The sequence below is a fragment of the Pan paniscus genome, chromosome 18 (genome assembly GCF_029289425.2).
Source record: "Pan paniscus chromosome 18, NHGRI_mPanPan1-v2.0_pri, whole genome shotgun sequence".
Lineage (NCBI taxonomy): Eukaryota > Metazoa > Chordata > Mammalia > Primates > Hominidae > Pan > Pan paniscus.
Genome location: NC_073267.2, coordinates 78,659,306 through 78,687,244, shown reverse-complemented (window position 1 = coordinate 78,687,244; position 27,939 = coordinate 78,659,306). Strand labels below are relative to the sequence as shown.

Here is a 27,939-nt window from a genome sequence, read left to right as displayed (position 1 = left end):
CTGCTTGAAATATTTTACCAGTTCCCTCATTAAGGAATTACAGAAAATCGGACTTATTTCCATTTCATACTTGTATGAGTCATGATTATAACTTTTTTCTGCCTAATCATCATTTAGTAACCTTTTTCACAGATAAGGAAACCAGAGCTCCAAAGGGTTTAAAGCCATGACAAACACGGCCATCTGGCTCCAAAGCCTGTGCTCTGGGAACACCACACTGCCTTAACCTTATGCCAACTCTCTTGCAGGGTCATGACTGTGTACCAGAAAGGAAAGCATTTTCCAAGGACAGCACATAAGGTGGCCCTGAGGAGCCTCTCCCTCTTCTCTAAAGACACTACTTGAAAACCATTAGCCTAAGACAAAAGTGGACATACCCAGCAGCTTAGGAACTCAAACACTCCCCCACCTCCAACTACACAGTTTACTTAATTTACAAAAAAAGAAAAAGAAAAAGAAAAAGAAAAAGCCAGGGGCGGTGGCTCATGCCTGTATTTTCAGCACTTTGAGAGGCCGAGGCTGGTGGATCACCTGAGGTCAGGAGTTCAAAACCAGCCATGGTAAAACCCAGTCTCTACTACAATTACAAAAATTAGCCTGGCATGGTGGCATGCACCTGTAATCCTAGCTACTTGGGAGGCTGAGTCAGGAGAATCGCTTGAACCCAGGAGACAGAGGTTGTAGTGAGCCGAGATTGCACCACTGCACTCCAGCCTGGGAGACAGAGTGAGAGACTGTCTCAAAAAAATTTTTTAAAAAGGGTAGTTTTCTCAAAGTCCCATCCAGAGAGAGATTTGGAAGACAAGGACTTCTCCTTTACTCTGTATTCTCTTTCTCTTAGGTGAAATCATTATTATTATTATTATTATTATTACTGTTATTTGAGATGGAGTCCTGCTTTTGTCGCCCAGGCTGGAGGGCAATGGCATGATCTCGGCTCACTGCAACCTCCGACTCCCAGGTTCAAGTGATTCTCCTGCCTCAGTCTCCCAAGTAGATGGGATTATAGGTGCCCACCACCACACCCAGCTAATTTTTGCATTTTTAGTAGAGACAGGGTTTCACCATGTTGACCAGGCTGGTCTTGAACTCCTGACCTCAGGTGATCCGCCCGCCTTGGCCTCCCAAAGTGCTGGGACTACAGGCGTGAGTCACCACGCCCGGCCAATAATTAACTCTTAAGTATAATAATTACAACTGCTGTGGATTAAAACTCTATTTTTAAAGGGGAATTTATCCCACTCATTTCAACTTATACCACTATTATCACTTACATGTGACATCTATGTTTTTCAGGGCCTTAACATACATCAAACTGTTCTAAAAAAACCTGTGATATGGAATAGGAACACTACACTAGAATATGGATGTCGGCATGTGGGATAGCACATCATTCTCAAACTAAGGAGATAAAGAATAAAGGAGCTGGTCAACAAATAAAGTCACTTTCCATGTCTCACTGCTAAAATACTCAAAGGTTTCTGAATGAGAATTCACGTTACCATTCCTCTACAATATTTATGTCATAGAAAATAATAGGCTGGGTGTGGTGGCTCACGCCTGCAATCTCAGCACTTTGGGAGGCCGAGGCAGGCAGATCACTTGAGGTCAGGAGTCAGACCACCCTGGCCATCATGGTGAAAGCCTAAACATATAAAAATTAGCTGGGCACAGGGGCGGGCGCCTGTAATCTCACCTACTTCGGAGGCTGAGGCAGGAGAAATTGCTCCCTGGAGGCAGAGGTTGCAGTGAGCCAAGATTGTGCCACTGCACTCCAGCCTGGGTGACAGAGCTAGACTCCGTCTCAAAAAAAGAGAGAGAGAAAATAGGCCGGGCACAGTGGCTCACACCTGTAATCCCAGCACTTTGGGAGGCCGAGGTGGGTGGATCACCTGAGGTCAGGAGTTCGAGACTAGCCTGCCCAACATGGTGAAACCCCATCTCTACTAAAAATATAAAAATTAGCTGGGTGTGGTGACAGGGGCCTGTAATCCGAGCTACTGGGGAGGCTGAGGCAGAAGAATCGCTTGAACCTGGGAGGCAGAGGTTGCAATGAGCCTAGATCGCGCCATTGCACTCCAGCCTGGGCGACAAGAGTGAAACTCCGTCTCAAAAAAAGAAAAAAAAAGAACTACTACTAAATAAGACATTTTGGCCAGGTGCCGTGGTTCCTGCCTATAATCCCAGCACTTTGGGAGGCTGAGATGGGAGGATCCCCCAGCCCAGGAATTTAAGACCACCTTGGGCAATATAGGGAGACCCCATCTCTATTTTTTTAATTAAATTAAAAATAAATGCATAAATACAAAGGTATAAATATAGCACTTCTCCAGATTCTTCTAGGCTGCTGCGCCCTATCTACAATCAAACAAGACGAACTGGAAGTGAGCAATGTCTAAAGAAAATCTCCCTGCTAACTAATCTCTTGGAGTATCCTGTATTCTCTAACCAATTGTTAGGTACTATGGAAACAATGTGGGTTTTCAGATGCATTTTCCTAAACTCATCTTCCTCCAGTACAACATCAGGATCAGGAACCAGTGTTCATGGCATGTCACTAAGGCTGCTTTCTCTACTCACCCCCCAAGGGTGTACGTCAACCACTCTAAACAGGGACTGTACTCACGTCAGCTACAGCAATGGACTGCACGTCAGCATTAGCGATGAGATGGCTCTTCACAAGCGTCCCAGTGGCTGAGTCCCAGAACTGCACCTTCCCAGCAGAGTCCACACTTATGATAGTGCCATCGGACAAGAAGGCGACACCCCACACGATGCACTTCCGCTTAGACACGCCCATATACTGCCTGTCCACAATCATCTTATGAACAGCGCTGCCTGAAAAATCAGAAAAGCACACCTTCAAATGGTACTTATTTCTCTGTCTTCAAAATCTGCCTGCGGCCAAAGTGGAAGGACTGCTTGAGCCCTGGAGTTTAAGGCCAGCCTAGGCAACAAAGTGAGACCTCATCTCTACGAAACAACATAACAAACCCGCCTGCGGTAAGCATGATATGGTAGGTGAGCTGACTGAACAGTCAGCCTATAAATGGTAGTTCTGGTGAACCTGATCTCGGAACTCCAAAATGGTTACCTGAAGAGAAGGGGTGTTGGGAGAGCCTAACAGGAAAGGGATAGAAGGTGCAAGGGAGGGAGGAAGGGAGGGAAGAGAATGAGAACAGAAACCCCTTTGGGGGGGTGAAATGGAAAGAGACATTTGGGACATTCACTTAAAGCTGGTCAACTGCACACACACATTACACTCTGCTCTTTTCCAAAATCCCACAGGAAAGGGAGAGATCAGTGACAAAATATGGGGAACTGGAAAGCAGACAAGTAGTGGCACTGACTTAGCAGAGCCCTGAAACTAAGTCCCAGGTCAGCAGAGAGGAAAGCCAAGAAGCCATCTGATTTATACTATGGAATCCTTGGACTCAGGAATTGCGGACCCCAGATATTCTAGAAAAGGAGTAAGTGGGGCTTCAAAGAGGGATCCGTTAACAGCTGGTAGACCCCTCAGATAGCCATGCCCTGACTAAGAAGGTGGGAAGCTCCCAAAATGCACGTCAGCAGAATACTGGAGACGTTGTCTGAGGAGGGCTATCAGGCAGAAGCAGTATATGAAAACCAGGATTAAGTGAACATTTCTCACTGAATGTTGAGAACACCATTCTTTTTTTTCCCCTTAGAATGCTGATAGCCAGGCCAATACTCACCAGGCAGGAGAATGAAAAACCATTTCTGAGGAACATAACTGACACAAAAGAAAAGATCTGAAGATTCTGGCTTCAGGGCTACCCCAAATAAGCAGTCCAGCCAGATCATTCTTCAGTGAAACCCAAGCTCAGTAAGCCACATGATGCAGTGATGAGATGATCACCAGACATGAGGAAAGCCTTTAACATGAAAGGCAGAGGCCAAACGGACTAACAGAAACAAATAAATGAATAACAGGGAAGAAACAGGCAGAGTGAAAAACACTTGACAATTATTAATAGCCTTAGAAAGAGAAGAGTTTCGGGGTGAGGGGAGGGGGGAGGGATAGCATTAGGAGATATACCTAACACTAAATGACGAGTTAATGGGTGCAGCACACCAGCATGGCACATGTATACATATGTAACTAACCTGCACATTGTGCACATGTACCCTAAAACTTAAAGTATAATAATAATAAAATAAAATAAAAAAAGAAAGAGAAGAGTTTCTGTATAATGAAACATAAAGATAATGCTGTAAAAAAGAAGATTCACGAAAAAAAAGAACTCTGGAAATGTCAAAAAAGAAAAACTCAATAGAGGATTCAAAGATAAAAAAGACAAACTCTCCCAGAAAGCATAGTAAAAAGACAAAGAAATGAAAAATAAGAGTAAAAGAATTTCCCCCCAGAACTGAAGGACGTGGGTATTGGATTAGAAGAACCTACCAGGTGTCCAGAACAATTAATTGATCCACATACCAAGAAACCTAATTATTACATTTCATAACAGTAAGGATAAAACATCCTAAAAGCTCCTGGGGGGGAAAAAAAAAAACAGGTCCTACACAAAGGGATAACTCTCAGAATGGCAGCTTACTTGCTAATAATACGAGGAGCTGGAAGACAGCGGAGCCAGGGCTTCAGAATTCTAAGGGAAAAGAATTTCCAACCTAGAATTCTTTCTCATGCACTCTTACTCAGGATCCACCAAAGGGTAAACCAAGAAAGTGAATAACACAGAAATGGGAGATCCTATCCGATAGAGAAGCAAAGGAGATCCTGAGAACAATGGAAAAATCAATCAAGAGTTTCAGATCTCACAGTTGTGCAGCAGGCCCAGAGTGGCTAAGCCAGATGGGAGTGGGTCAGAAGGCACCGGGAGGGACTTATTCACAAAGATAAAAGTGGAGAAAGAAAATCAGATGGACTTGAACCTAATTTATGCAACTGGAAAAATGTGGGAATGTATCAGTAAGACAGAGAGACAGAGACACTATTAAACAATAAGTATACCGGAAAAGAAAGAAAATTTACTATGTGAGTAGTATATACATAGTCATAATAATGAAAACATCAATTACTAATTTGAACAAAGTTATAATATAACCATACTGGGAGGATCAGGAGAAAGTGTGGATGCCTGTGGCAGACGGTAGAAAAAGAGGGGCAAGTTGCAGAAGTCAGTAAAAAATGGTCTAAAGCTGAAAAATCAAAATGTAGCATAAAAAGCATGCTAGGATCTGCAGTGATAGATACCAAAAGAATCTGCTAAGGGTCACAAGTGGTTGCCTCGAGGAGAGTGAGAGAGATATAGAAGGACTCCCTCTTTTTTGTAATAAGCTTAAGGGATTTTTTTTTTTTTTTTTTTTTTTTGAGACGCAGTTTCACTCTTGTTGTCAGGCTGGAGTGCAATGGGGCGATTCTCCCGCCTCAGCTTCCTGAGTTGATGGGAATACAGGCATGCGCCACCACCCCGGCTAATTTTGTATTTTTAGTAGAGACAGGGTTTCTCCATGTTGGTCAGGCTGGTCTTGAACTCCCGACCTCAGGTGATCCACCCACCTCGGCCTCCCAAAGTGCTGGGATTACAGGCATGAGCCACCGCGCCCAGCCAACCTGTTTTATCTCTGCATCTCAGACGGAAATACAGACATGTCCACCTAACAAGTTGAGATCAACCCTATCAATGAAGGATTCTATGAAGCCAATTTTCCAGGCCAAGAACAGAAAATATCATGGTTCTCTGCTTTTCTGATCTCATGTTTCACCAATTATGCTACAAAAATCTTATGTTCCTCAATGACAGAAGCCCATTTTTACCAAGGACTGGGATCTATAAATAGGTAATTCTACTGTTTATAGTACACGAATGTACTAGTTCAGAGTATTTTATTGTGAATTCTTATTATGATGAATGAAAAATACTATATCTTACTGAAGATCCAAGATTCCCCTAAAAGCAGTGGTAGTAATCCAAGAAAGGAGTAAAATTAATTGTGGACATCTCAGAAGATTAATGACATGTTAGGCCATAAAGGTCATGAAACCATGACAAAGGCTCAAGCTTTTGAAAACTCAGAAATGTGAATCTGACAAAACCCACACCCCAAATGAACTGAAAAAAACAATCACCTGATTTGACATCAAACACACTAATGTAGTCTATGGAACCAGCTGCAATGTGGGTACCAGAGGGATGCCAGCTGAGACTCAGGATGCGACCTTGGGAGTTGTACAACAAAAAAAGAAAGTGACATACACATAAATATACGAAGAGTAACTGAGCTCTCTTCCCACAACTATCTCTAGAGTGTTCTACAATCTTAGCTCTCTCATCTATAGTACTCCTTGAAGCACCATTTTATTTATTTATTTATTTATTTATTTTTTTGAGACGGAGTCTCCTCTGTCGCCCAGGCTGGAGTGCCGCAGTGCGATCTCGGCTCACTGCAACCTCCGCCTCCCAGGTTCAAGTGATTCTCCTGCCTCAGCCTCCCTAGCTGAGATTACAGGCACCTGCCACCATGTCTGGCTAATTTTTGTATTTTTAGTGGAGATGGGGTTTCACCATGTTGGCCACGCTGGTTTCGAACTCCTGACCTCAAGTGATCCACCCGCCTCAGCCTCCCAAAGTACTGGGATTACAGGTGTTAAGCCGTCGTGCCCAGCTGAGACACCTATTTTCTATTTCATACTTGACAAAATGTATGAGATTTTTTAAAAGCATTGTATTACCTTTGTAATTGAGAAAGAACACCCAGGCCGGGTGCAGTTGCTCATGTCTGTAATCCCACCACTTCAGGAGGCCGAGGTGGGTGGATCACGAGGTCAGGAGGTCAAGACCAGCCTGGCCAACATGGTGAAACCCCGTCTCTACTAAAAACACAAAAACTAGCTGGGCATGGTGGCACGCACCTGTAGTCCCAGCTACTAGGGAGGCTGAGGCAGGAGAATTGCTTGAACCCAGGAGGCAGAGGTTACACTGAGCCAAAATCACGCCACAGCACTCCAGCCTGGGCGACAAAGCAAGACTCCATCTCAGGAAAAAAAAAAAAAAAAAAAGAGCACCCAAGATATATTAAAAACGAAGCAAGAATCTGATTAGCAGAGGATAAGTATTACTAATGGACACAGAGGACATTTGCTATTCTAGAAGATGGGTCACCAAACTGTGGCCCACAGGCCAAATCAGGCCCACTGCTTGTTTTTGTAAATAAAGTTTTTACTGGAGCACAGCCTGCCCATTAGTTTCAGTATTGTCTATGGCTGCTTTTGCACTACACTGACAGAGTTGGCAGACAATGTAGGTTTGGCAAAGCCTAAAATGTTTACTATCTGGTCCTTTACAGAAACAGTCTGCCAACCCCTGTTCTAAAGGGTCAATGCCAATTCAGCCCAGGTGGAGCCCAAGGATGGGCAACTGTTTATAAACTCCCTCATTCAACTTGAATGCACCAGAAGGATTAAGAACCACAGTTCCTTGGCCAGGGCAAGTGGCTCAGGCCTGTAATCCCAGCACTTGAGGCCAAGGCGGGTGGATCACTTGAGTGAGACCAAGAGTTCGAGACCAGCCTGGCCAACATGGTGAAATCTTGCCTCTACTAAAAATACGAAAATTAGCAGGGCATGATGGCACGTGCCTGGAATCCCAGTCACTTGGGAGGCTGAGGCACCAGAATCACTTGAAGCCGGGAGGCGGAGATTACAGTGAGCCGAGATCATGCCACTGCCACTGCCAGCATGGATGACAGAGTGACACTCTGCCTCCAGAAAAAAAAAAAAAAGAAAAAAAAGAACCATAGTTCCTAATGACAAAATTGTAGTTCAAGACTTCATGTACGCTTGTTAAAACATCACAAAAGTAAGTGATAACTAACAAATTGACTTCCACAGAAACACTAGCTTTCCAATTTTGGATTTCTGGTTTTCTATATTATTACTTAACTAAGCAGTCACAACTATGCTATACAATGGGTAAAGCCTGGGCTGGGGATGGCTTCTAGCACATACCCTCCCTGTACCCAGTAGAGATAAAATATTACCTGGATTCATGGGAAAATATCCCATCCCCAGTGGCACAGAAACTTAATTTCTTATTAAGTCTATTTACCGCCCCATGAAAAATGACGCTTACTTTTCTGCCGATCAAAATTTCTTTCAAACTGGATTTTGTCTGGGGTAATTTGAAATAGTTTCACAGATCCATCTTCACAACCAACCTATTTGAGAAAGAGGTAGTAAACAGAAAAGATCAATAGTAAACATTTTATAGGACTAAACACACACACACACAACACACACTCTCTCTATTCTCTCTTCCTCCTTAAAGCTATCAGTTGCCGTGAAAAAGAAAAATCATTTGTGAGAGAAAGTACTAGTTATCAAGAAACTAATAGTGTATTCTCAGTAGCCTTCATATCCTAGACAGAAAACAGACTGATATTAAGAGTTCTAATTAGTGGCCCCATTCCTGTATATGACATGGATTAGAAGTAGGATTTCATAGAATACTTCTGCTAGAGACCCTTGGCCTAAATAAAAGACCTACTAACATTATAACCTAAATGGAAACACCTTCAGATATTGTGCAAATTAGTGCAGATCAAAAATAATCAGACTCATCACAGAATTAAAGATCTGGAAGCACCCACTCTAACGGTAATTATGGGAAGGGGCTCAGTGTGTGGTCATATTTTTGAGAAACACTGGGCTGAAACACAAGTGCACAGGTTAACTTGCTGAAGGGACTCTCAGAACTCTTCATGTACCGATGTGCATTGTGAATTTACAGCAGGATTAAATATGCTGTATTTCTGAAATGAAATTTACCATAAAACACAAAACAAACCAAAACAAAAAAACCTCTACATCTCCAAATTCCACAGAACACAGTTTGGGAAATGTTGAACTGATGTAATCCTCTCATTTCATAAATGAATCAACAAGGTCCAGACTAGCAGCAAAAAGAATGCTGGGGATTTTCAAAATCTTCACTATCAATTCCAATCTTATAGTTGGGGTTGCCACATGCCATAATATATCGTTACTCTCCTATGAGCACAGGGAAGAAAGTCTGAGCAGGCACGAGAGAAATTTTGGTTTGAATTACCAATAGTTGCTTACTAACCAAAAGTTGAGAGCCACTGGGGCTGGCAGCCATGCTCCAAATAGGTCCTCCAAAGGCATCCATAGCATACTTGATGTTTAACGCCTGTAAATCATACTCCATAATCTCGCCATTGAGCCCAGCACTAAAGAGTCGCTGTCCTTCTGCCCAGCACAAAGCTTCTGTAGCCCGAGACTCATGACCTGGGAAAAACTGCAGAAACACCATAACTTCTCAACATTACCACAAATTCATCAGGTACCGGTACTGAGTGGTCACAGGCAACATGGTAAAAACAACTTCCCCATAAATAACTAGTGTGGGGTTTTGTGCTATCAGATCATGCCTAATGACATTTTCATTTTTTCAGCTCAAATTCTAATTACTTTTATACAGTTAAATTTGTTTCTTTTACTAGGACTAGTTCGGCAAAACATTTTCAGCAGAAAAGGTTTGAACTGCACTCCAGCCTGGACAACAGAGCAAGACACTGTCTCTACAAAAAATATAAAAAGTAGCCGGGTGTGGTGGCACACACTTATAGTCCCAGCTACTACGGAGGCTGACGGGGGAGGATTGTTTGAGCCTGGGAGGCGGAGGCTGCAGTGAGCCTTGGCCTCCCACAGTCCTGGGATTATAGGCGTGAGCCACTGCACCCAACCCAAAAGTTTTCATAGCTATCAAGGCATTTTATGCTTAGACCTGCTTGACAAAAAAGGAACTAAGTAGGTATAATTTTTCCTATTTCAACTTGAAAAGGCCAAGATATACATGGGTTAAGTAGGTTGCCAAAAGTGCCAAAGTCAATTGCATGAGGTGAATGAAGGTCTCCTTACTCCTAGCTCATATGCTCATATTCTTTCACTTTTTTGTTTTTTGGAGACGGAGTTTCGCTCTTATTGCCCAGGCTGCAGTGCAATGGCGCCATCTCAGCTCACTGCAACCTCCGACTCCCGGGTTCAAGCGATTCCCCTGCCTTAGCATCCTGAGTAGCTGGGATTACAGGCATGTGCCACCACGTCCCGCTATTTTTTTTTGTATTTTTAGTAGAGACGGGGTTTCTCCATGTTGGTCAGGCTGGTCTCGAATTCCCGACCTCAGGTGATCTGCCCACCATGGCCTCCCAAAGTGCTGGGATTACAGCCATGAGTGAGCCACCGCATCAGGCCCACTTTTATTTATTTATTTTTTTTGACACAGGGTCTCATTTTGTCACCCAGACTGTAGTGCAGTGGCATGATCTTGGCTCAATGTAGCCTCAACCTCCTGAGCTCAAGCGATCCTTCCGCCTCAACCCTCCAAGTAGCTGGAACTATGGGCATACAACACCACACCTATCTAATTTATTTATTTATTTTTTTAGGGATGGGGTCTCACTATGCTGCCCAGGGTGGTCTTACACTCCTGGGCTCAAGTGATCCACCTGCCCTGGCTTCCCAAAGTGCTGGGTTTACAGGTGTGAGCCACTCTGCCCTGCCTCTTTTCACTTTAACGTACTAATTTTTTCTTGCTCTGAGAGTCACTGACAGAGCTAAGCAATCGTATCTAGTAGGAAAGGGAATATAGGGAAAGCAGGAAACCAGCCTGAGTTAATTAATTGTTGAAGAATAAAGAAAACAGATGAAGGAGAAAAGAAAATAAGGAACACTAGGTAAGGAATGGTTGACTTATCCATTCAAGAAACATTAAGCAGTGGCTTTGTACGAGGCGCTTGATAAATGGTGGGAATGCAGATGTGAGTATCACTGACATGGTTCCTATCCTCATAAAATTGGAAGTTCAGCATGGAAGAAAGACATTAAACAAACACACAAATTATATAGTTATAACTGTTACAAATGACAAACAGAAAAATCATAATATGGCCATGACTGTTAAAAAAAAAAAAAAAGAAGAAGAAGACCAAGAAAAAGATAATCAGTCTGGTATGAGGGCTCACACCTGTAATCCCAGCACTTTGGGAGGCTGAGGTGGCAGATCACTTGAGGTCAGGAGTTCGAGACCAGGCTGGCCAACATGGTGAAACCTCGTCTCTATGAAAATAAAAAAATTAGCCAGGCATGGTGGCACACCTGTAATCCCAGCGACTTGGAAGGCTGAGGCAGGAGAGGGAGGCAGAGGTTGCAGTGAGCCAAGATCACGCCACTGCACTCCAGCCTGGGTGACAGAGCAAGACTCCGTCTTCAAAAAAAAAAAGAAAAAGAAAGAAAATCACAGGACGCAATAAGCACACGCCAGCGCATGTTCTTCATACCACAGAATGTAACCCATTTGTGGTGGTCCTGTAGTTTTTACCTTTTGATTAGTTCTTCAGGGGTGAGCTCAGTAAATCATCCCTTTCCACATTTCCTAGACCCACCTCTCAGGGAAGGCAATTCTCTATGAAGGTTCTATGCCTGTGTTTCGGTTTATCATATTTATTTTACAGGTTGGAAACTGTACACTTATCTTTCTCCCACTGGTCTTTGAGCTCCGTAAAGTTAGGGCCTCTGACATTTGTCTTAGTGCCCAGTATTTGCCACTCATTCACCGAGAAACATTTACAGAATGCCTAAATTCCACGTACCAGGCTGCTGGGCACTGAATTCACTCATTTGCCCATCTACTCATTTATATCACAGCACCCAGTACATAACAGTCATTCAACATGAACTAAGATGTTGCACCCGAAGAAAATCACTAGTCAGTGCCCTTGGAGGGGAGAAGAAAAAGGACTAATAGACCTCTGCATACACCCAAAGGACATTTTACCTAATTTTAAATCTCCTTTACTCCCAAATGTAGACATGTAGATCTACATTCTCTCAGACAGATGAACTTTGGAATCCATCTTCCCACATCACCAAAAAGTTTCTGATATTAAAACGTGTTAGCATTTTTTCTGAATTGACAATGAAACAGTACTGATACTCCCTGCAGGAAATTTTGCTTACCAAAGCTGCAATGGTGTTGAGACTGATATACCAACAATTTCCCTTCCTGTGTCCAAAAGATCCAGCAAACCTCAGTTTCCAATGACAGGCAGTGAGATGTCACATTTCTAGGTAGGACCCTTCTAATCAACATTACACAGATTGAAACTGAGCTTCTCTCATCAGTTAGGAGATCTCAGAAGTTTGGTAGTTCCAAGCAACTTCAGAGGGGCTAGGAAGTCACTCAATCAGTTTGATTATAAAAGACACACAAGTTTCTTGAACTTCAGAAGAAATTAACATCAAAACACCATATCAGACTCCCAAATGACTTACTTTCTCCTGAAAGTAGTTTGCTGACAAGTTATAAATTTCCACAGTGCCATCTGTTCGTGAAACAGCCAATCTGTTTGACTGGTTATTGTAAGCCACACAGCGGATTCCTGATGGAACATAATTAAAGAAACGTACTCGATGGACCTTAAATTCACCCATTCCTAGGGGGCGAAAAGAGAGTCATTATTGCTATATGTTAACTGCAGTATGTCACATATAGTATTCAGTTCCTTAATATCACTGTTCTGGCTGGAAGGCTCCAACAACATCTCCCTGAAGTTCATTTCCAAATGGCTGCTAACAATGCCCTCCCCAAGAATTACTCAATCTTCAAAAGCTCAGAATGGCTTGAATAATAAGGAGGCTTCAGCAAAAAATAAAAAAGGGTCCCACTCCATAGCTCCAGAGTTCTTATCTCGGGGCGCCTAGGAATCCGCATTTTAGCAAGCATCTCTCCTCAACTCTATTGCTAAGTTTGCAAACAACAGACCTAAACTGAGGTAGTGACAGTGAGGCTGATGGGGCAGGCAGAACCGAGCTCCTCTTGAGGAAGAAACGACAGGGTTTGACTTACTCTGGCTGCCTGGTCTGACGTCTGTCACTTACCCTACCCCGTCCCCCCGACGCCCGCCAACATATATACTGGCCGAGAGTACAGATCAGGTCTTGTTCGCCCCTCACTCGCCTAGCTTCAAGGTTAGGAACCCGCAGACAGAGCAAGCGCGTTCGGTCGGGCCGGGGCGTCTGAGGCGCGCGCGGTCTTCGCCTCCCCTTCCCTCTCCCCGAGTCTACAGAGAGCCCCCACCCAGCCTCGGGACAAGGAGACCCTCGGGACAAGGAGCTCAGCCGGACGCCGACCCTGGGCCGGCCACCTTGTAAGACCCCCCAGCTCTCGCAGCCGCTTCCCACGCCCCTTCCCCAACTCACCAGCGGCCCCACGCTCCCCTTCCCGGTGCTCGCCTCTCTCCGCCCCGGCCCCACGTGCGCGCGCGCTCTCAGGCTCTGCCCCGGAAGTGCTCCTGGCGCATAGTCGGAAGTGCGCAGGCAGTGCTCGCGGCGGCGGCGACGGCGGCGGGAGGTTCGGTTGTCGCCCGTTGGCCGCGCGGCGCCGCGCTCGGCGGCCGCCATTGCAGGTCAGGCCGCGGGCGGGGGGGCACGGGAGGCCGCGGGGAGCGAGGGCCGAGCCGGGGATGGGGGCGAGGGCGCGAGGGAGCGGGAAGCTAGGGAGCCGGGGCCGGGCGGGGCGCGCGGCTCGGAGAGAAGAATGGCGAGCCGAGGGGCGGGGAGCGCGGGCGGGGGAGGGGTGGCCGGGAAGGGGGAGGGTGGCGGGAGGGCGGCGCGGAGGTGGGGGCGAGCCCGGAGGGACCTCCGGGGTGGGAGGGCCGGGAGTGTGGGGGAAGGGAGCGGTGTGGAGACGGAAGGCGGAGGGAAGGAAGGGAGCGAGCGGGGCGGAGCGGGAGAAGGGCGGAAAGGGTGGCCGAGCGCGGGCGGAGGACGGAGAAGGGGGCGGCGAGGGCCGGAATCTCGAGGTACGTGCGGGAAGGGGCTCTTCCCGGGGTTGGGAGGGAGCCCAGCCCGCTATGCTTGCGGGAGCGGAGTAGAACTGGAACCTAGGAAGTAGCGGGAAGAGCAGAAAGGGGAGTTCGGGGTGGGGGTTAGGACCGTGAGGTTTTGTTCCAGGTAACATTTGTAATCGTGGAGGGGGGAGGCTTCTGGGAGGGGTAATTGGAAGGGTGGTTGGAGAGTCATTCCAGGTTCTTTTGTGGGAGGAAAGCCGAGAGACGAGTGGGGTGGGGTCCTGGAGGAGCGGAGTACTTGAGAACCGGGAACAATTTGGAGAACGAGGGTGGTAGAGAAAGGACGTTTAAAGAGTAATCTTTGGGAAGAGGGTGAACGGTTTGGAAGACCACTCCAGTGGGTGGTGTGGAGGAAGGCGGTTTAAAGAATAGTTTCCCTGGGAGGCAGGAAAAGGGGTTAAAACAGCTTGTAATTTGGAGGGGGGTGGAGAAGAGGGGGGAAGCGGATTGAGAAGTCCCAGAAAGTGGGTGGGACTAGAAATAGGAAGTGTTTGTAGCTCTAGCAGAAAGGGTGGGAGGGGGCCGAGAGGGAGTGGATGGAGTAGATGGGGGTGGGTGGGAGGAAGAGCACAGAGGGAGACTCTACGCCGGGCTAGAAAGGAAAGGGTTTGGGGGAGTACAGGGGGCCGTACCATTAAGAGGAGGACAGGCTAAGATGGGGCTGCAGAGTAGCAGAAGATGGAGAAAACTGCAGTAACTCAGATCGACTGAAGCCATCTTTTCCACCCATTGCTACAAATACCAGTAATTGATTCCCTCCAACGTGGGAATCCTAAAATGTGATGGGAAGTATCACGTGTATGCATAGCATCCACACACGTTTTTGAACACACTTCACTAATGTAAAGTTTGGAAGCATTCAATTCCACCAACCCTCCATAAGCCCCTTTTTGGAGGGGAGCAAGATTCTCATTTGGAAACAGGATTTTAGACTTAGTAACATAAGCCTTTCAAGAGACAAGATCCCCTTCAAAAGTATAGACCTGTCCCCTTCAGTTACAAAACCACGATAACACTACAAATAAAAATAATCTGTATTCAGTTGTATGTAAAACGTTCTGAGTTGTTCACTTGGTAGAAAGGCACATAGAGACATAGTCATCATATTTAGAGAAATTACCTTCCAAAACTTAATCCCTGAAGCAGTTTGGTGAACCACAACTGCCATGTTTGAATTCTACTATTATGAAAACTTGATTTTATTCTGATGACCTGCTGCTTTCGTAGAATGCTTTAGTCCGTTATAAACATTAATATGCTAACACAGTGTAGTATTAAGACATTCTATTTGATGAATACTAAGAAAATGCCACCTTTCTCTGGGAAATCGATAGCTTGACCCTGAAGGCTTACCATGTGTCAGACAATGTGCTAAAAGCTTTACATTCATTACTCGTTCTTGCAACAGCCTTTCAAAATAGGTGTTTATGCCCAGTGTATTGTTAGGAAAACACGTGAGGTTAAACTACCCACTGTCACATATGGGATAGGTGGCAAAATCACAGAATCCAGGTCTGTATGACAAGTGAGTGCTTCACTATATTCGTAAACAAAGTATCCACCCTGGGATCAAAAAACAAAAGCTCAATAAATGCCAACTGTTGGCCTAGCAAAAAATAGAAAATTGTGAATATTTACACTCTGAAATAATTAAGTGATTTCACCCCAGTTTAGAAAAGAATGTTTAAGGGTTGAGAATTTAAAGGCTTGGTTTCCTGTCTGAAAAAAAAACAAAATTTCTAAAACGTTGTTTAGCTTTATTAAAATTTAGTTATTTGTACTGAGGTTAAACCATTGAGTCAAAGCCTCTTTTTTTGCTATAAGCCATATGTTCGGTTTAATTGGATACATATCACACTTTCTTCTGCCACATTTTATTTTGAAGGATTATGAGGATCATTGCTCAGGCTGTTCTGTTCTCTGTAAGACAGTAATCTTTTAACAATTTAATATTTAACAATTCAGAGACCAGAGGGTAAGAATTAAATTCTGTGGAAGATTAAAATGAATACTTGACAAAGAATGTCCTCTATTCTCTTGACTTTCACACTCAGGAGCAGAGGGTAAAGCTTTGCGTCCTAGAGGTGGCATTGAGTAGATTTTTCTAAAAGTTTCAAAAACTGAAACATCTCAATTGGGTATGATAAAAAGCAAGCTGCTGCTTTGTTTTTAGCTGCCTACCCCACAGATATAATACTTTGGTGGCAAGTTACAAGGTCTTTCCATAGGTTACTTTGCCATTTTGTAAGAGATGCTGTGAGAACGAGGCTAATATTTGTAAAGCAAGGGAAGTTATCATACAGAGGTGCTTTACAGGAGGGGCTGTGTGAGGAGAACTGCAAGAGGGGCCAGATTGTGGAGGGGTTAGGGTTCATATCCCAGCTCTCCACTTAAGTAGCTGTGTGACCAGTTAACATTTAGCTCCTCTAAGCCTGTTTCCTCATTTGTGAAATGGGAGTGAGAAGACCTTGCTAAAATCATAGGGTGTCAGGGTGAAATAAGAGGATACAGATAAGTGAACGAGGCTAGCTGTGTGAGAAATGAAGCCTTTTGTATTATAAAAATAATGTTCTGCCTGGACTTTACTTTTCTTCCTTTTTTTTTTTTTTTTTTTTGTGACGGAGTCTCGCTCTGTTGCCTAGGCTGGAGTGCAGTGGCGTGATCTCGGCTCACTGCAACCTCTGCCTCCTGGGTTCACGCCATTCTCCTGCCTCAGCCTCCTGAGTAGCTAGGACTACAGGCACCTGCCACCACGCCCGGCTAATTTTTTGTATTTTTACTGGAGACGGGGTTTCACTGTGTTAGCCAGGATGGTCTCGATCTCCTGACCTCGTGATCTGCCCGCCTCGGCCTCCCAAAGTGCTGGGATTACAGGTGTGAGCCACCGCACCCGGCTTCTGCCTGGGCTTTTCTTAAGAAATCACGGTGGTGCTTTGATTTGCCAGTTTTTTTTTTGTTTCAGTTTGTCTGTTTTTTGAGATGGAATCTTGCTGTGTCACCCAGGCTAGAGTGCAGTGGCACAGTCTCGGCTCACTGTAACTACCGCCTCCCAGGATCAAGCGATTTTCCTGCCTCAGCCTCCTGAGTAGCTGGGATTACAGGTGAGCGCCACCATGCCTGGCTAATTTTTGTATTTTTCGTAGAAACGGGGTTTCACCATGTTGGTCAGGCTGATTTCGAACTCATGACTTCATGATCTACCCGCCTCGGACTCCCAAAGTGCTGGGATTATAGACGTGAGCCACCGTGCCTGGTGGGTTTTTTATAATAGTAGTTACTAATTTCAAAAGAGAGAGAGAATCCAAATGCTGGTTAAATAAGGTATATTCTAGAGTGGTCTGATTACAGCCAAAGCTTTTTAGTTTTGGGTAGGGTTCCCATTGTGGGTCAGGATTGATTCTTTGAATGCTGGTGCCTTTTTGAGGGGAAAAAAGTTTCCTTTACTGAGATAAAGTCGTTTGACTAACTTAGGAATACAGAATTTATGTATTGTTTAGTTCATTTAGCTGCGTGAAGGCCCATAAAGATCAAGTAGAAAACTTTTTTCCCTCCTCATGAGATTGGGGACAGGATACATAATTTATTGCAGGGAAAGGTTTGGTTTTCTTTATACTTTATCTTTCCAAGGCTACACATGAGTTGTGGCCTGTGAGTCTGATACCACACTGTAATATAATGAATTTAAATCTTTTTGAAAAGCTACATCACAGAAGTCTCTCCCTGGCTCTGCAGTTAGCCTTGTCAACCTGGAATTATTGTTCCTAACGAAAGACATGTTAGTCCTAGCCAAATCTGGGGTTGAACTCTGCTCTTAAGAGATAGTTAGCCGGGCGCTGTGGTTCACGCCTGTAATCCTAGCACTTTGGGAGGCCGAGGCGGGTGGATCATGAGGTCAGGAGTTCAAGACCAGCCTGACTAATAGGGTGAAACCCCATCTCTACTAAAAATACAAAAATCAGCAGGGCGCAGTGGCAGGTGCCTGTAATTGCAGTTACTCGGGAGGCTGAGGCAGGAGAATCCCCTGATCCTGGGCAGCGGAGGTGGCAGTGAGCCGAGATTGCATCACTGCACTCCAGCCTGAGTGACAGAGTGAGACTCTGTCTCAAAAAAAGAAGAAAGAGAAATTTGGCCGGGCACGGTGGTTCACACCTGTAATCCCAACACTTTGGAAGGCCAAGGTGGGCAGATCACTTGAGGTCAGGAGTTCGAGACTAGCCTGGCCAAGATGGTGAAACCCTGTCTCTACTAAAAATACAAAAAGTAGCCGGGTATGGTGGCGGGCGCCTGTAGTCCCAGCTACTTGGGAGGCTGAGGCAGGAGAATCACTTGAACCTGGGAGACAGAGGTTGCAGTGAGCTGAGATCGAGCCACTGCACTCCATCCTGGGCAACAGAGGGAGACACTGTCTCACAAAAAAAAAAAAAAAAAAGTTGCCGGGAGAGCTCTTCCACTGACTCTCTTTTAGTTTCTTGACTTCATGTATAGTGTATTCATCAAATCGTGCCTTCAGATGCTCTTGATAGAGCTGCAATTTCTAAACAAGCCCCATCTTAGAACAAACAACTAGAAATTGCTCTAGTCGTCTTTCAGTGTTGCTGGAATGAATTGAGACTGAAGACTTAGACATATTCTTCTTATACAGATAATTTCCATTGTTATGCTTGTTATTTCTAATAGGGATTTATTTGTATTATACTTCTTCCCCACCTCTTTTTTCTACTCACTCTGTCTACTCTCAAGGGGATGGGGGCACATTGGGTTGCATGTTCTCATATGCTTTTTTTTTTTTTTGAGACGGAGTTTTGCTCTTTGTTGCCCAGGCTGGAGTGCGGTGGTGCGATCTCGGCTCACTGCAGCCTCCGCCTCCCAGGTTCAAGCAATTCTCCTGTCTCAGCCTCCCGAGTAGCTGGGATTACAGGCACCTGCCACCACGTGCAGCTAATTTTTGTATTTTTGGTAGAGATGGGGTTTCACTATGTTGGCCTCAAACTCCTGACTTCAGGTTATCCGCCCACCTTGGCCTCCCAAAGTGCTGAGATTACAGGCATGAGCCACCGTGCGCGGCCTCATACACTTTTTAATCAATTCTACACTGAATGAAATATATACTCCCTGCCACCTCCATCAGGTGTGTCCTCAGGGGAGTACTCAGGAATCCCTACCTACTGTGCCCTACAAACAGTTGTGTGGAGTAGAATCTCAAGGAGCAAGAAAAGAAATAACAGAATTCAGGTGTTACAGGATATTTTAAGGTGCTAAAGTAGAATTTTAAAATTCACTAAAGGATGCCCTCCTCTACGTTCCTGACTAGTAGTAAATACACCCACGTGCGTATAAATTACCTAACTGTAGCCAGAGCAGTCTGTAAGTTCCTGTGAACTAAACTCTTAGAAGCTGGGCTCGAACTTCATTTCTACATACATCTGCAGCATCCCAATAGTTCTAGGATAAGACAAGTTTTTACCAGCCTGACTGAGCATGGTGGTAAGATGCTGAGGCCTGTGGGCCACAGAACTATTTGCAGGAGCATTGCTAGATGTCTGGTAATGCCATAGATGTACACAGGCAGAGCCTCCTGCATCAGTGTGTAAAGGTGTGCATTCTTATTGAGGCATGGGGGATTGGTATGCAAGTACAGCTGTGCCATCCCAGCAACCAAATGTGTTTTCGACACCATTGTTCTGAATTCCTGTTCAGAACAGGAGACTGTCCAGGAAATGGAGAATGCACTGAAAATATTTCAGCATTTTTCTAAAGCACATGGTCACAGTGCTTAACGATTGATTTTGGTTGTCAGGAAGTAGGCTCTGTCTCCTTCCCTGCCTTGATCTTCCTAGAATATACCGTGTACCTATGTGAACACCTTATTGCTTCTCTAAAACCACCTGTATTTTACTGTCACTTGTACCCATCCAGGAAAATATACTACATCATCTTCAAAAGCATATTTGCAAGAGCCCCTTCTCTGTGTGCATTATTGAGCCTTTTTTTGATTCGTGGCTAAAATGTACCATTCCTTAAATTGTCAAAATTATGGGTCAGAATGCTGATTTTCTTATCTCACTGTCTCAAAAAACTTAGTTCATCTCAATGGAAATTGGGGTCTTTAAAGCACCTCAGCAGATGTTATATTTGGTCTTTGCAATAGTTTCATAGGACATAATCTAGGTGTCATAGTCACAAAGTGACTTGTTCTTGACTACACAGTAAAGAGGTCCACACTTACAGGCAGGAGAGCTAAATTTAGGCCTTCTGATTTTAAATTGTTATCCTTCAAGAAACTTTATAAAAGGATTTTTAAAGTGCTTTTAGTTCTGTTGAGAGTAGTGGTGGGGCCTCTTTTGGAAATGTTTGGGTTCTGAGCTTGGGTATTACCCCTTTTCCAGTGGTCCCACAACCTGTGCTGGTGCAGAAGGTCTGACTCAATTCAAGGATGCTCTCTTGATTCCATATTGCCCTTCTGATCAGCTATTGCATATACTCCATGCCTGCCTGATGCCTTGATTCTTTTTCGTTCTCATTAATACTTTTTTTCCTTTGGGAAGGCAGAATTGTGTAGTGATTATGAGTGTAGATAGTCAGATGGCCCAGATTTCTACTCTGTCACATAGCAGCTGTGTGTGTCCAACATACAAGCAAGTGACTTCATCTGTGTATGCCTCAGTAGCCTGATCTGCAAAATAGGAATAAATACCTATATCATAGACTTGTTATGATGGTTGAATGAGAAACCACCAATATATATGCACAGTAAAAATTCCACAGTAAAAATTCAAAACATGTTAGCTGTTACTTATATTTGAATTTAAAAAGTCTAGTGAGTTGGCCGGGCGCAATGACTCAAGCCTGTAATCTCAGTATTTTGGAGGGCAACGCAGGCGTATCACCTGAGGTTGGGAGTTCGAGACCAGCCTGACCAACATGGAGAAGCCCCGTCTCTATTAAAAATACAAAATTAGCTGGGCATGGTGGCACATGCCTATAATCCTAGCTACTCGGGAGGCTGAGGCATGAGAATTGCTTGAACTCGGGAGGTGGAGGTTGCGGTGAGCCGAGATCGCGCCATTGCACTCCAGCCTGGGCAACAGGAGCGAAACTCTGTCTCAAAAAAAGTCTAGTGAGTTGACCAATTTCATGTTCCCAAAGTGTTTGGTGCTCTAGGAGTAGAGTCATACTATAAGGCTGCAGATCCAAAAGGAAGATTAACATACCAGTAAAGAAATCTCAAGCTTGCACAGTGTCTCACGCCTGTAATCCCACCACTTTGGGAGGCTGAGGTGGGAGGATCCCTGGAGCTCAGGAGTTTGGAACCAACCTGGGCAACATAGTAAGACCTGTCTCTTAAAGAAATCGGCTGGGGGTGGTGGCTCACTCCTGTAAACACAGTACTTTGGGAGGCTGAGGTGGGTGGATCACCTCAGGTCAGAAGTTCGAGACCAGCCTGGCGTGGTGGCGGGCACCTGTAATCCCAGCTACTCAGGAGGCTGAGGCAAGAGAATCACTTGAAGCTGGAAGGTGAAGGTTGTGGTGAGCCGAGATCATGCCACTGCACTCCAGCCTGGGCAACAGAGTGAGAGTCCATCTCAAAAAAACAAAAAAAAATCTGTTTAACATTTTAATCGGGTGTTTGCTAAGCTTGAGCACAATTATAATACCTATTAACTTTCCATACTACAGGTGGTAAACATTGAACTAATAACCTTCCACTAAACTGCATATATACATTGACAGTACTTAGCCAGAAGCTGTAGTTTTATCCCCGATCCTATCAGCCCCCCATGAATCTATCCATCACAGAAAGTGAAGCCAATTGTCTTTAGGCAAAAATGTCCAGTTCTTACAAAGTACTCCAAGTTTGCCACCAGGTGGTGCTGCTGTTGTATAAAATGAAAGCATATTATCCTTTTTTTTTTTTTTTCCCCCTTTGAGACAGAGTCTTGCTCTTCTGTGTAGACTGGAGTGCAGTGGTGTGATCTCAGCTCACTGCAGCCTTTATCTCCCAGGTTCCACTGAGTCTCATGCCTCAGCCTCCCAAGTAGCTGGAACTGCAGGCGTGCGCCACCACACCCAGCTAATTTTTTTTTTTTTTTTTTTTTTTTTTTTAGTAGAGATGGGGTTTCATCATGTTGGCCAGGCTGGTCTCAAACTCCTGACCTCAAGTGATCCACCCACTTTGGTCTCCCAAGGTGCTGGAATTGCAGGCGTGAGCTACTGCTCCCGGCCAAAGTCTGTTATCTAATTATCTAAGATATTTTCATATCTAAGTGAAAGGTGGTGAAAGCTTTTGATAAGAATCACATCAGAAGTCAGCTTACCATTCACTAAAGATGTTGGAGGACTTTCTCAGTTCCCTTGGATTGATTGATTGATTGATTGATTTTTTGAGACAGTCTCACTCTGTCGCCCAGGGTGGAGCAATCTTGGCTCACCATAACCTTTGCCTCCCAGGGTTCAAGTGATTCTCTTACCTCAGCCTGCCGAATAGCTGGGATTACGGGTGCCTGCCACCACACCCGGCTAATTTTTGTATTTTTAGTAGAGACTGGGTTTCACCGTGTTGGCCAGGGTGGTCTCGAACTCCTGACATCAAGTGACCCACTGCCTCAGCCTCCCAAAGTGCTGGGAACACAGGCCTGAGACACCGCACCTGGCCCCCTTGGCTTTATTTTTAAAGGGAGACCCTTTGAACCTTGATAACTAAGGAGGTAGACTTGAAGCTTACATCATTACCAAAGAAAAAAGTAAAATCTTAAGAAACTCCATAGGCTTTTTTAAGAAACATGCAGAGTAGGAAATAGACTACCCTAGGCTGGGCACAGTGGCTCACATCTGTAATCCCAACACTTTGAGAAGCTGAGGTAGGAGGATCACTTAAGCCCGGGCAGTAAAGGCTTCAGTGAGCTATGATTTTGCTTACTCCATCTTGGGCAGCAGAGTGAGACCCTGTCTCAAAAGAAGAAAAAAGTAAGAGGCCGGGTGCAGTGGCTCAAGCCTATAATCCCAGCACTTTGAGAGGCCAAGGTGGGCGGATCATGAGGTCAAGAGGTCAAGGCTGGGTGTGGTGGCTAATGCCTGTAATCCCAGCACTTTGGGAGGCTGAGGTGGGTGGATCACCTGAGGTCAGGAGTTTGAGACCAGCCTGGCTAACATGGTGAAACCCCATCTCTACTAAAAATAACAAAAATTAAGCCAGGTGCGGTGGTTCACGCCTGTAATCCCAGCACTTTGGGAGGCCAAAGTGGGTGGCCAGCCTGAAGTCAGGAGTTCGAGACCAGCCTGGCCAACATGAAGAAACCCCGTCTCTACTAAAAATACAAAAATTAGCCAGGCATGGTGGTTGTATGCCTGTAATCCCAGCTGCTCGGGAGGCTGAAGCACGAGAATCACTTGAACCTGGAAGGCAGAGGTTGCAGTGACCTGAGATCATGCCACTGCACTCCAGCCTGGGTGACACAGTGAGACTCCCTCTCAAAAAAAAAAAAAAAAAAAAAAAAATTAGCTGGGTATGGTGACATGCACCTGTAATCCCAGCTACTCAGGAGGCTGAGGCAGGAGAATCGCTTGAACCCGGGAAGCAGAGGTTGCAGTGAGCCGAGATGGCGCCACTGCGCTCCAGATTTGGTGACAAAGTGAAACTTGGTCTCAAGAAAAAGAAAAAAAAAAAAATATCCTTAAGAAAGGCACATTAGCATAGTGAGCAAGAGTATGGTCTTTGCAATGTATGTCTTCGGTTCGTATCATCTTTGTCTTAGTAGCTATGTGATCTTAATTAGTTTTGCACATACAGTTGACCATTGGTGATTTTAAGCAACCCTATCTCATATGTGCAATATTGGTAAAAGAACACTTCCCACTTAGGGCATTGTTAGAGGAACAAGATAAAATGTGTCTCAAGGACTTAGAAAAGTACCTAGCACACAGTAAGTAATAAATATTAGTTGTCGGCCAGGCATGGTGGCTTACACCTGTAATCCCAGCACTTTGGGAGGCTGAGGCGGGTGAATCACGAGGTCAGGAGTTCAAGACCAGCCTGGCCAACATGGTGAAACCCCATCTCTAGGGCTGGGCGTGGTGGCTCACACCTGTAATCCCAGCACTTTGGGAGGCCAAGATGGGTGGATCACGAGGTCAGGAGATCGAGACCATCCTGGCTCACATGGTGAAACCCCATCTCTACTAAAAATACAAAAAAAATTAGCCGGGCGTGGTGGCGGGCACCTGTAGTCCCAGCTACTCGGGAGGCTGAGGCAGGAGAATGGCATGAACCCCGGAGGCGGAGCTTGCAGTGAGCTAAGATCGTGCCATTGCACTCCAACCTGGGTGACAGAGTGAGACTCCCTCTCAAAAAAAAAAAAAAAAACCCCATCTCTACTAAAAATACAAAAAGTTAGCTGGCCATAGTGGTGGGTGCCTGTATTCCCAGCTACTCGGGAGGCTGAGGCAGGAGAATCGATTGAACCCGGGAGGTGGAGGTTGCATTAGTTGTCATTATTAGTTGTTGTTGTTATTACCTTAAATCTCTTTTTTTCTCTCTACAGCTTGTTTTCACTTGCTTTTTAAAGACAGAAAGCTCATGGTGCAAATTGTTATTTCCAGGTAAGTACATTTTGAGATTTTAAAATTTGGCTTGAAATGATGAGGGCTATAGAGGTGTGCCATGTGTCTGGAAGAATCAGGGTCCTTAGGTGCATCTTGTACAAATCCTTGCATTCTGATCTCTAGTTCCATGCCTAGCACTGCCCAATTTCCCAAGAACTTGACATCCAACAAAGAGGTCCTTTGGGCCTCAAATGGTGGTGTGAGGACACTATTCATCCTTCACCCCTCAAAAATATTGTAACCGCCAGCCCTTTGCTTGCAGTGCGAGGGCTGGAGGCCTGGCAGAATGGGTGCTGATGGAGCTACAGGGGGAGATCGAGGCTCGCTACAGCACTGGATTAGCTGGAAACCTCCTGGGAGACCTACATTACACCACTGAGGTGAGGGGGCTTTTCTTTCCCTGCCTAATGCCTCAGGAAAGCAAGCTACACCAAGGTGGTGCTCCCAGGACCCAGAGTGAGGACTGCCTCAGGTTTGTTATTCAAGGCCTAGCTAATCTGCGATGCTCTCTGCTTGTTCTCCCCCTACCTCTGCAGTAGCAGGGAAATTTAATTTTGGGGAATCTGGAAAGCTCACATTTCTGAAAGTGGAAATTCTCCTATGTGGGGCTAGAAAGTAAAAAGGGCACATGGGTGGGTGGTCCAGTGTGGCTGCTCAACAATGGCAGAGCCAGACCAGGGATTGGAGGTGCCAGCATAGACTGCCAAGAGCAGCTTTAGGAGGCGCCTGAGTGTTATGGCCTTGCCCCGGAACCTCAGGAATCTCGTTCTTGTTCTGCCAAAGGGAATCCCTGTGCTGATCGTGGGGCATCATATCCTGTATGGGAAAATCATCCACCTGGAGAAACCTTTTGCAGTCCTTGTCAAACACACTCCTGGGGATCAGGACTGTGATGAGCTTGGCCGCGAGACTGGCACCCGGTACCTGGTGACAGCACTCATCAAAGACAAGATCCTTTTCAAAACCCGCCCCAAGCCCATTATCACCAACGTCCCCAAGAAAGTATGAAAGAACCTCGGATTTTCCCTAGAGAGCGGCCAACTCCTTGGACTCGTGCTCCGCTGCCACCTCGAGGACGGCTCGACGGTTCCCTGGGACCACAGGGGGGTCCTGTTCTGAACACAGGCCACCCACTGGGTGTGAACTCGGATCCCTTCCTTATGGCGGCCAGTTCTCTTGGTGGAAATCTGACCCCATTTCCAAGGAACCCATCTCCTTTTCCAGCTTCATCAGGCTCATTGGCTTCAAATCCAGCACCTTTCCCGGCTGGTGCTCGTGACCCAAGTATGGCTTCTTTTCCAAGAGGGATGAATCCCACTGGCACAGGTGCAGTTTCTTTCCCAAGGCCTGGGGGCCTCTTGGGGCCAGGCCCAGGCCCCACCCTAAACCCTAGGACAGGGGCTCTGCCAGGCCCAGGGCCTCTGTCTAACCCCAGGTTAGGGGGTCTCCCAGGACCAGGTCCTATGTCCAACCCAAGGGCAGGTGGTCTCCTGGGAGCAGGTCCTGACCCCAGAGGTGGTGGTCCCATGGGCCCTGGATCTGGACCTAACCTGAGAGCCGGTGTTCTGTTAACCTCTGGGAATGGTCCTCCCAATCCTAGGCCAGTTGGCCTGGGCCCAGGACCAAACCCCAATCTGAGATCAGGCTTTTTAGGGACAAACTCTGCCCCCAGGTCAGGTGTGTTTCCAGGCCCAGGCCTTGGGCCCAACCCAAGACCAAGTGGCCTGGGCCCAGGCCCTAATCTAGATGCCAGAGCAGGTGGCCTCTTGGGCACAGGATCTGGTCTTAACTTAAGAATGGCTGGACCTCAAGGCCTTGATCTTGCCCCCATTCTAAGAGCAGCAGGTCTTTTAGGAGCAAATTCAGCTTCTTTCTCACAGGCTTCTGGAAACATGGGCACAAGCCCATCCTCCATGGCAAGAGTACCTGGCCCCATGGGCCCAAACTTGGGTCCTAGCTCTCGGGGAATTGGCCTTCCAGGGCCAAATCCATCTCCCATGTCAAGGGCTCCTGGCCCCATAGGCCCTAATTCAGCTCATTTCTCAAGGCCAGTTGGCCCCATGGGGGTAAATGCCAATCCCTTTCCCAGGGGAGCGGGTTCATCTGCCTTCTCTCAGTCTTCTGGCACATTGGCATCAAACCCAGCTACCTTCCAAAGGTCCGCTGGCCTCCAGGGCTCAAATCCAACCATTTTCCCAAGAGCCTCTGGGCCACTTGGCCCCAACCCAGCTAACTTCCCAAGGGCTGCTGGCCTGCAGGGTCCAAGTCCAACTACCTTCCCAAGGTCTACTGGCCCATTAGGCCCTGGTCAAGTTACTTTCCCCAGGCCAGCTGCCGGGCATCTGGGCCCTTCTCCAGCTGGCCCTGTGGGTATCAACCCAGCTCCTTTCACAAGGCCAACTGGGACCCTGGGTCTCAACCCAGCTTCCTTTCCAAGGATGAATGGCCCTGCAGGCAAGAGTTTTGTCCCATTTCCTAGAGTGGGGAGCCTCCCTGGCACAAACCCAGCTGCTTTCCCCAGACCAGGGGGTCCAATGGCTGCAATGTACCCAAATGGAATGTTGCCCCCTTAAACACCGTTTTCCCTCCAGGACCACCTTGGTTTCTAGGCACTGTGGTTCTTGGCAGGGGCTGTCTTAGGTAAAAGGGTAGTTGTGGAGCTACAGTCTGAAGAACATAGCTCGGGCTCAAGTTCAAATGAGCCATCTTTTTCCTTTGTGTTTTTCTTGACTGAAGGTGAGATGTTATTTGTGGCATGTGAACTGTGGCAGGTGGGAATAATCCTGCCCTTGAGAGAAAGGATCTCCAGCCTCCCAGAAGCCTGCTGTGCTTTCGTCCCACAGCTTTCTGCCCATTGTTTCTTACTAGTTTCTTGAATTGTTCTTGTGGACTTTTCCTCAGGGATACATTGGCCTGCAGGTCCCAGTTCACATGTAGTCCCCTGCTCACCATTGGAGAATCAGCTCACTGCTCTCTAGAAACGTGGCGTTGGTGAACGGACCATGCTTCCGTAGCTCTGACCTGGGCAGCTTGGACCTGGTCATCCTCTACTGCCATACCTTTCCCTGGGGGCTTGAACACAGAACAGGGAGATGGACAACCACTTCAAAGACCCACCGAATGCAGTTTCTGCTTGACTGACTAGGCCTGCAGCTCCCTTCTCCTGGGACTTAGAGGTGGCCAGATTTAAGGCCCCTCTACTCATCCAACTTCCTCTTCACTGGTACTCCCAATCAATCAAAGAACCTCAAAATTTAAACTGATGTGGATGGGAATATGGGAATTAGGGTGGGGGTGGGGGATGAAGGGAAGACATCACTGTGCTTTGTTCAGCCTGGTGTGCAAGGATGGTTGGTGGTTTTCCTGCATTGTATCTTTTCTTACTTTTTCTTTAATAAATGGGATGAGAGGGCTGCTGGTGTCACTGTG

General features: G+C 46.1%; 3 protein-coding genes across 8 annotated transcripts in view; 2 read left to right on the top strand and 1 right to left on the bottom strand.

The window, feature by feature from the left end:
* UTP4 (UTP4 small subunit processome component) overlaps positions 1–13,750 on the bottom strand; it is a 36,761-nt gene extending 23,011 nt beyond the window's left edge. For 2 of the 5 annotated variants that reach the window (XM_008967252.3, XM_063597700.1), the window contains exons 1-6: positions 13,262–13,602; positions 12,335–12,441; positions 9,108–9,299; positions 8,115–8,199; positions 6,113–6,202; positions 2,627–2,838 (exon numbers count right to left, since the gene is read on the bottom strand). In XM_008967252.3, the coding sequence (XP_008965500.1) occupies positions 2,627–2,838; positions 6,113–6,202; positions 8,115–8,199; positions 9,108–9,209 (489 nt within the window). In that variant the 5' untranslated portion in view covers positions 9,210–9,299; positions 12,335–12,441; positions 13,262–13,602. Of the gene's footprint in view, positions 1–2,626; positions 2,839–6,112; positions 6,203–8,114; positions 8,200–9,107; positions 9,300–12,019; positions 12,216–12,334; positions 12,496–13,261 lie in introns of those variants that run through there. The other 3 variants (XM_003814548.5, XM_063597699.1, XM_034940549.3) reach the window with 3 other exon arrangements.
* CHTF8 (chromosome transmission fidelity factor 8) lies at positions 13,339–27,923 on the top strand. 2 transcript variants are annotated; one of them, XM_034940559.3, is made up of 4 exons: positions 13,339–13,467; positions 24,450–24,507; positions 24,773–24,890; positions 25,294–27,923. In XM_034940559.3, the coding sequence occupies exons 2-4, from the start codon at positions 24,485–24,487 to the stop codon at positions 25,516–25,518; spliced, it is 366 nt and encodes a 121-aa protein (XP_034796450.1). In that variant the 5' UTR covers positions 13,339–13,467; positions 24,450–24,484; the 3' UTR covers positions 25,519–27,923. The 2 variants fall into 2 exon arrangements, with proteins under 2 accessions (XP_034796450.1, XP_003814607.1); XM_003814559.6 differs by lacking the exon at positions 13,339–13,467 and adding an exon at positions 13,803–13,863.
* On the top strand, positions 25,515–27,923 carry DERPC (DERPC proline and glycine rich nuclear protein). Its single transcript, XM_034940557.3, has 2 exons — positions 25,515–25,836; positions 27,412–27,923. The coding sequence occupies exons 1-2, from the start codon at positions 25,515–25,517 to the stop codon at positions 27,486–27,488; spliced, it is 399 nt and encodes a 132-aa protein (XP_034796448.1). The 3' UTR covers positions 27,489–27,923.
* Positions 27,924–27,939: the final 16 nt, after the last annotated feature.

What these genes read in the sequence shown, in the direction of transcription:
- CHTF8 (XM_034940559.3), top strand. Translation starts at nt 24,485, where the DNA reads ATGGTGCAAATTGTTATTTCCAG. An exon ending in GTGCAAATTGTTATTTCCAG is followed by an intron (nt 24,508 to 24,772) that starts GTAAGTACATTT and finishes CTTTGCTTGCAG; the next exon opens with TGCGAGGGCTGGAGGCCTGG. An exon ending in ACCTACATTACACCACTGAG is followed by an intron (nt 24,891 to 25,293) that starts GTGAGGGGGCTT and finishes GTTCTGCCAAAG; the next exon opens with GGAATCCCTGTGCTGATCGT.
- DERPC (XM_034940557.3), top strand. Translation starts at nt 25,515, where the DNA reads ATGAAAGAACCTCGGATTTTCCCTAGAGAGCGGCCAACTCCTTGGACT. An exon ending in GATGAATCCCACTGGCACAG is followed by an intron (nt 25,837 to 27,411) that starts GTGCAGTTTCTT and finishes ACTTTTCCTCAG; the next exon opens with GGATACATTGGCCTGCAGGT.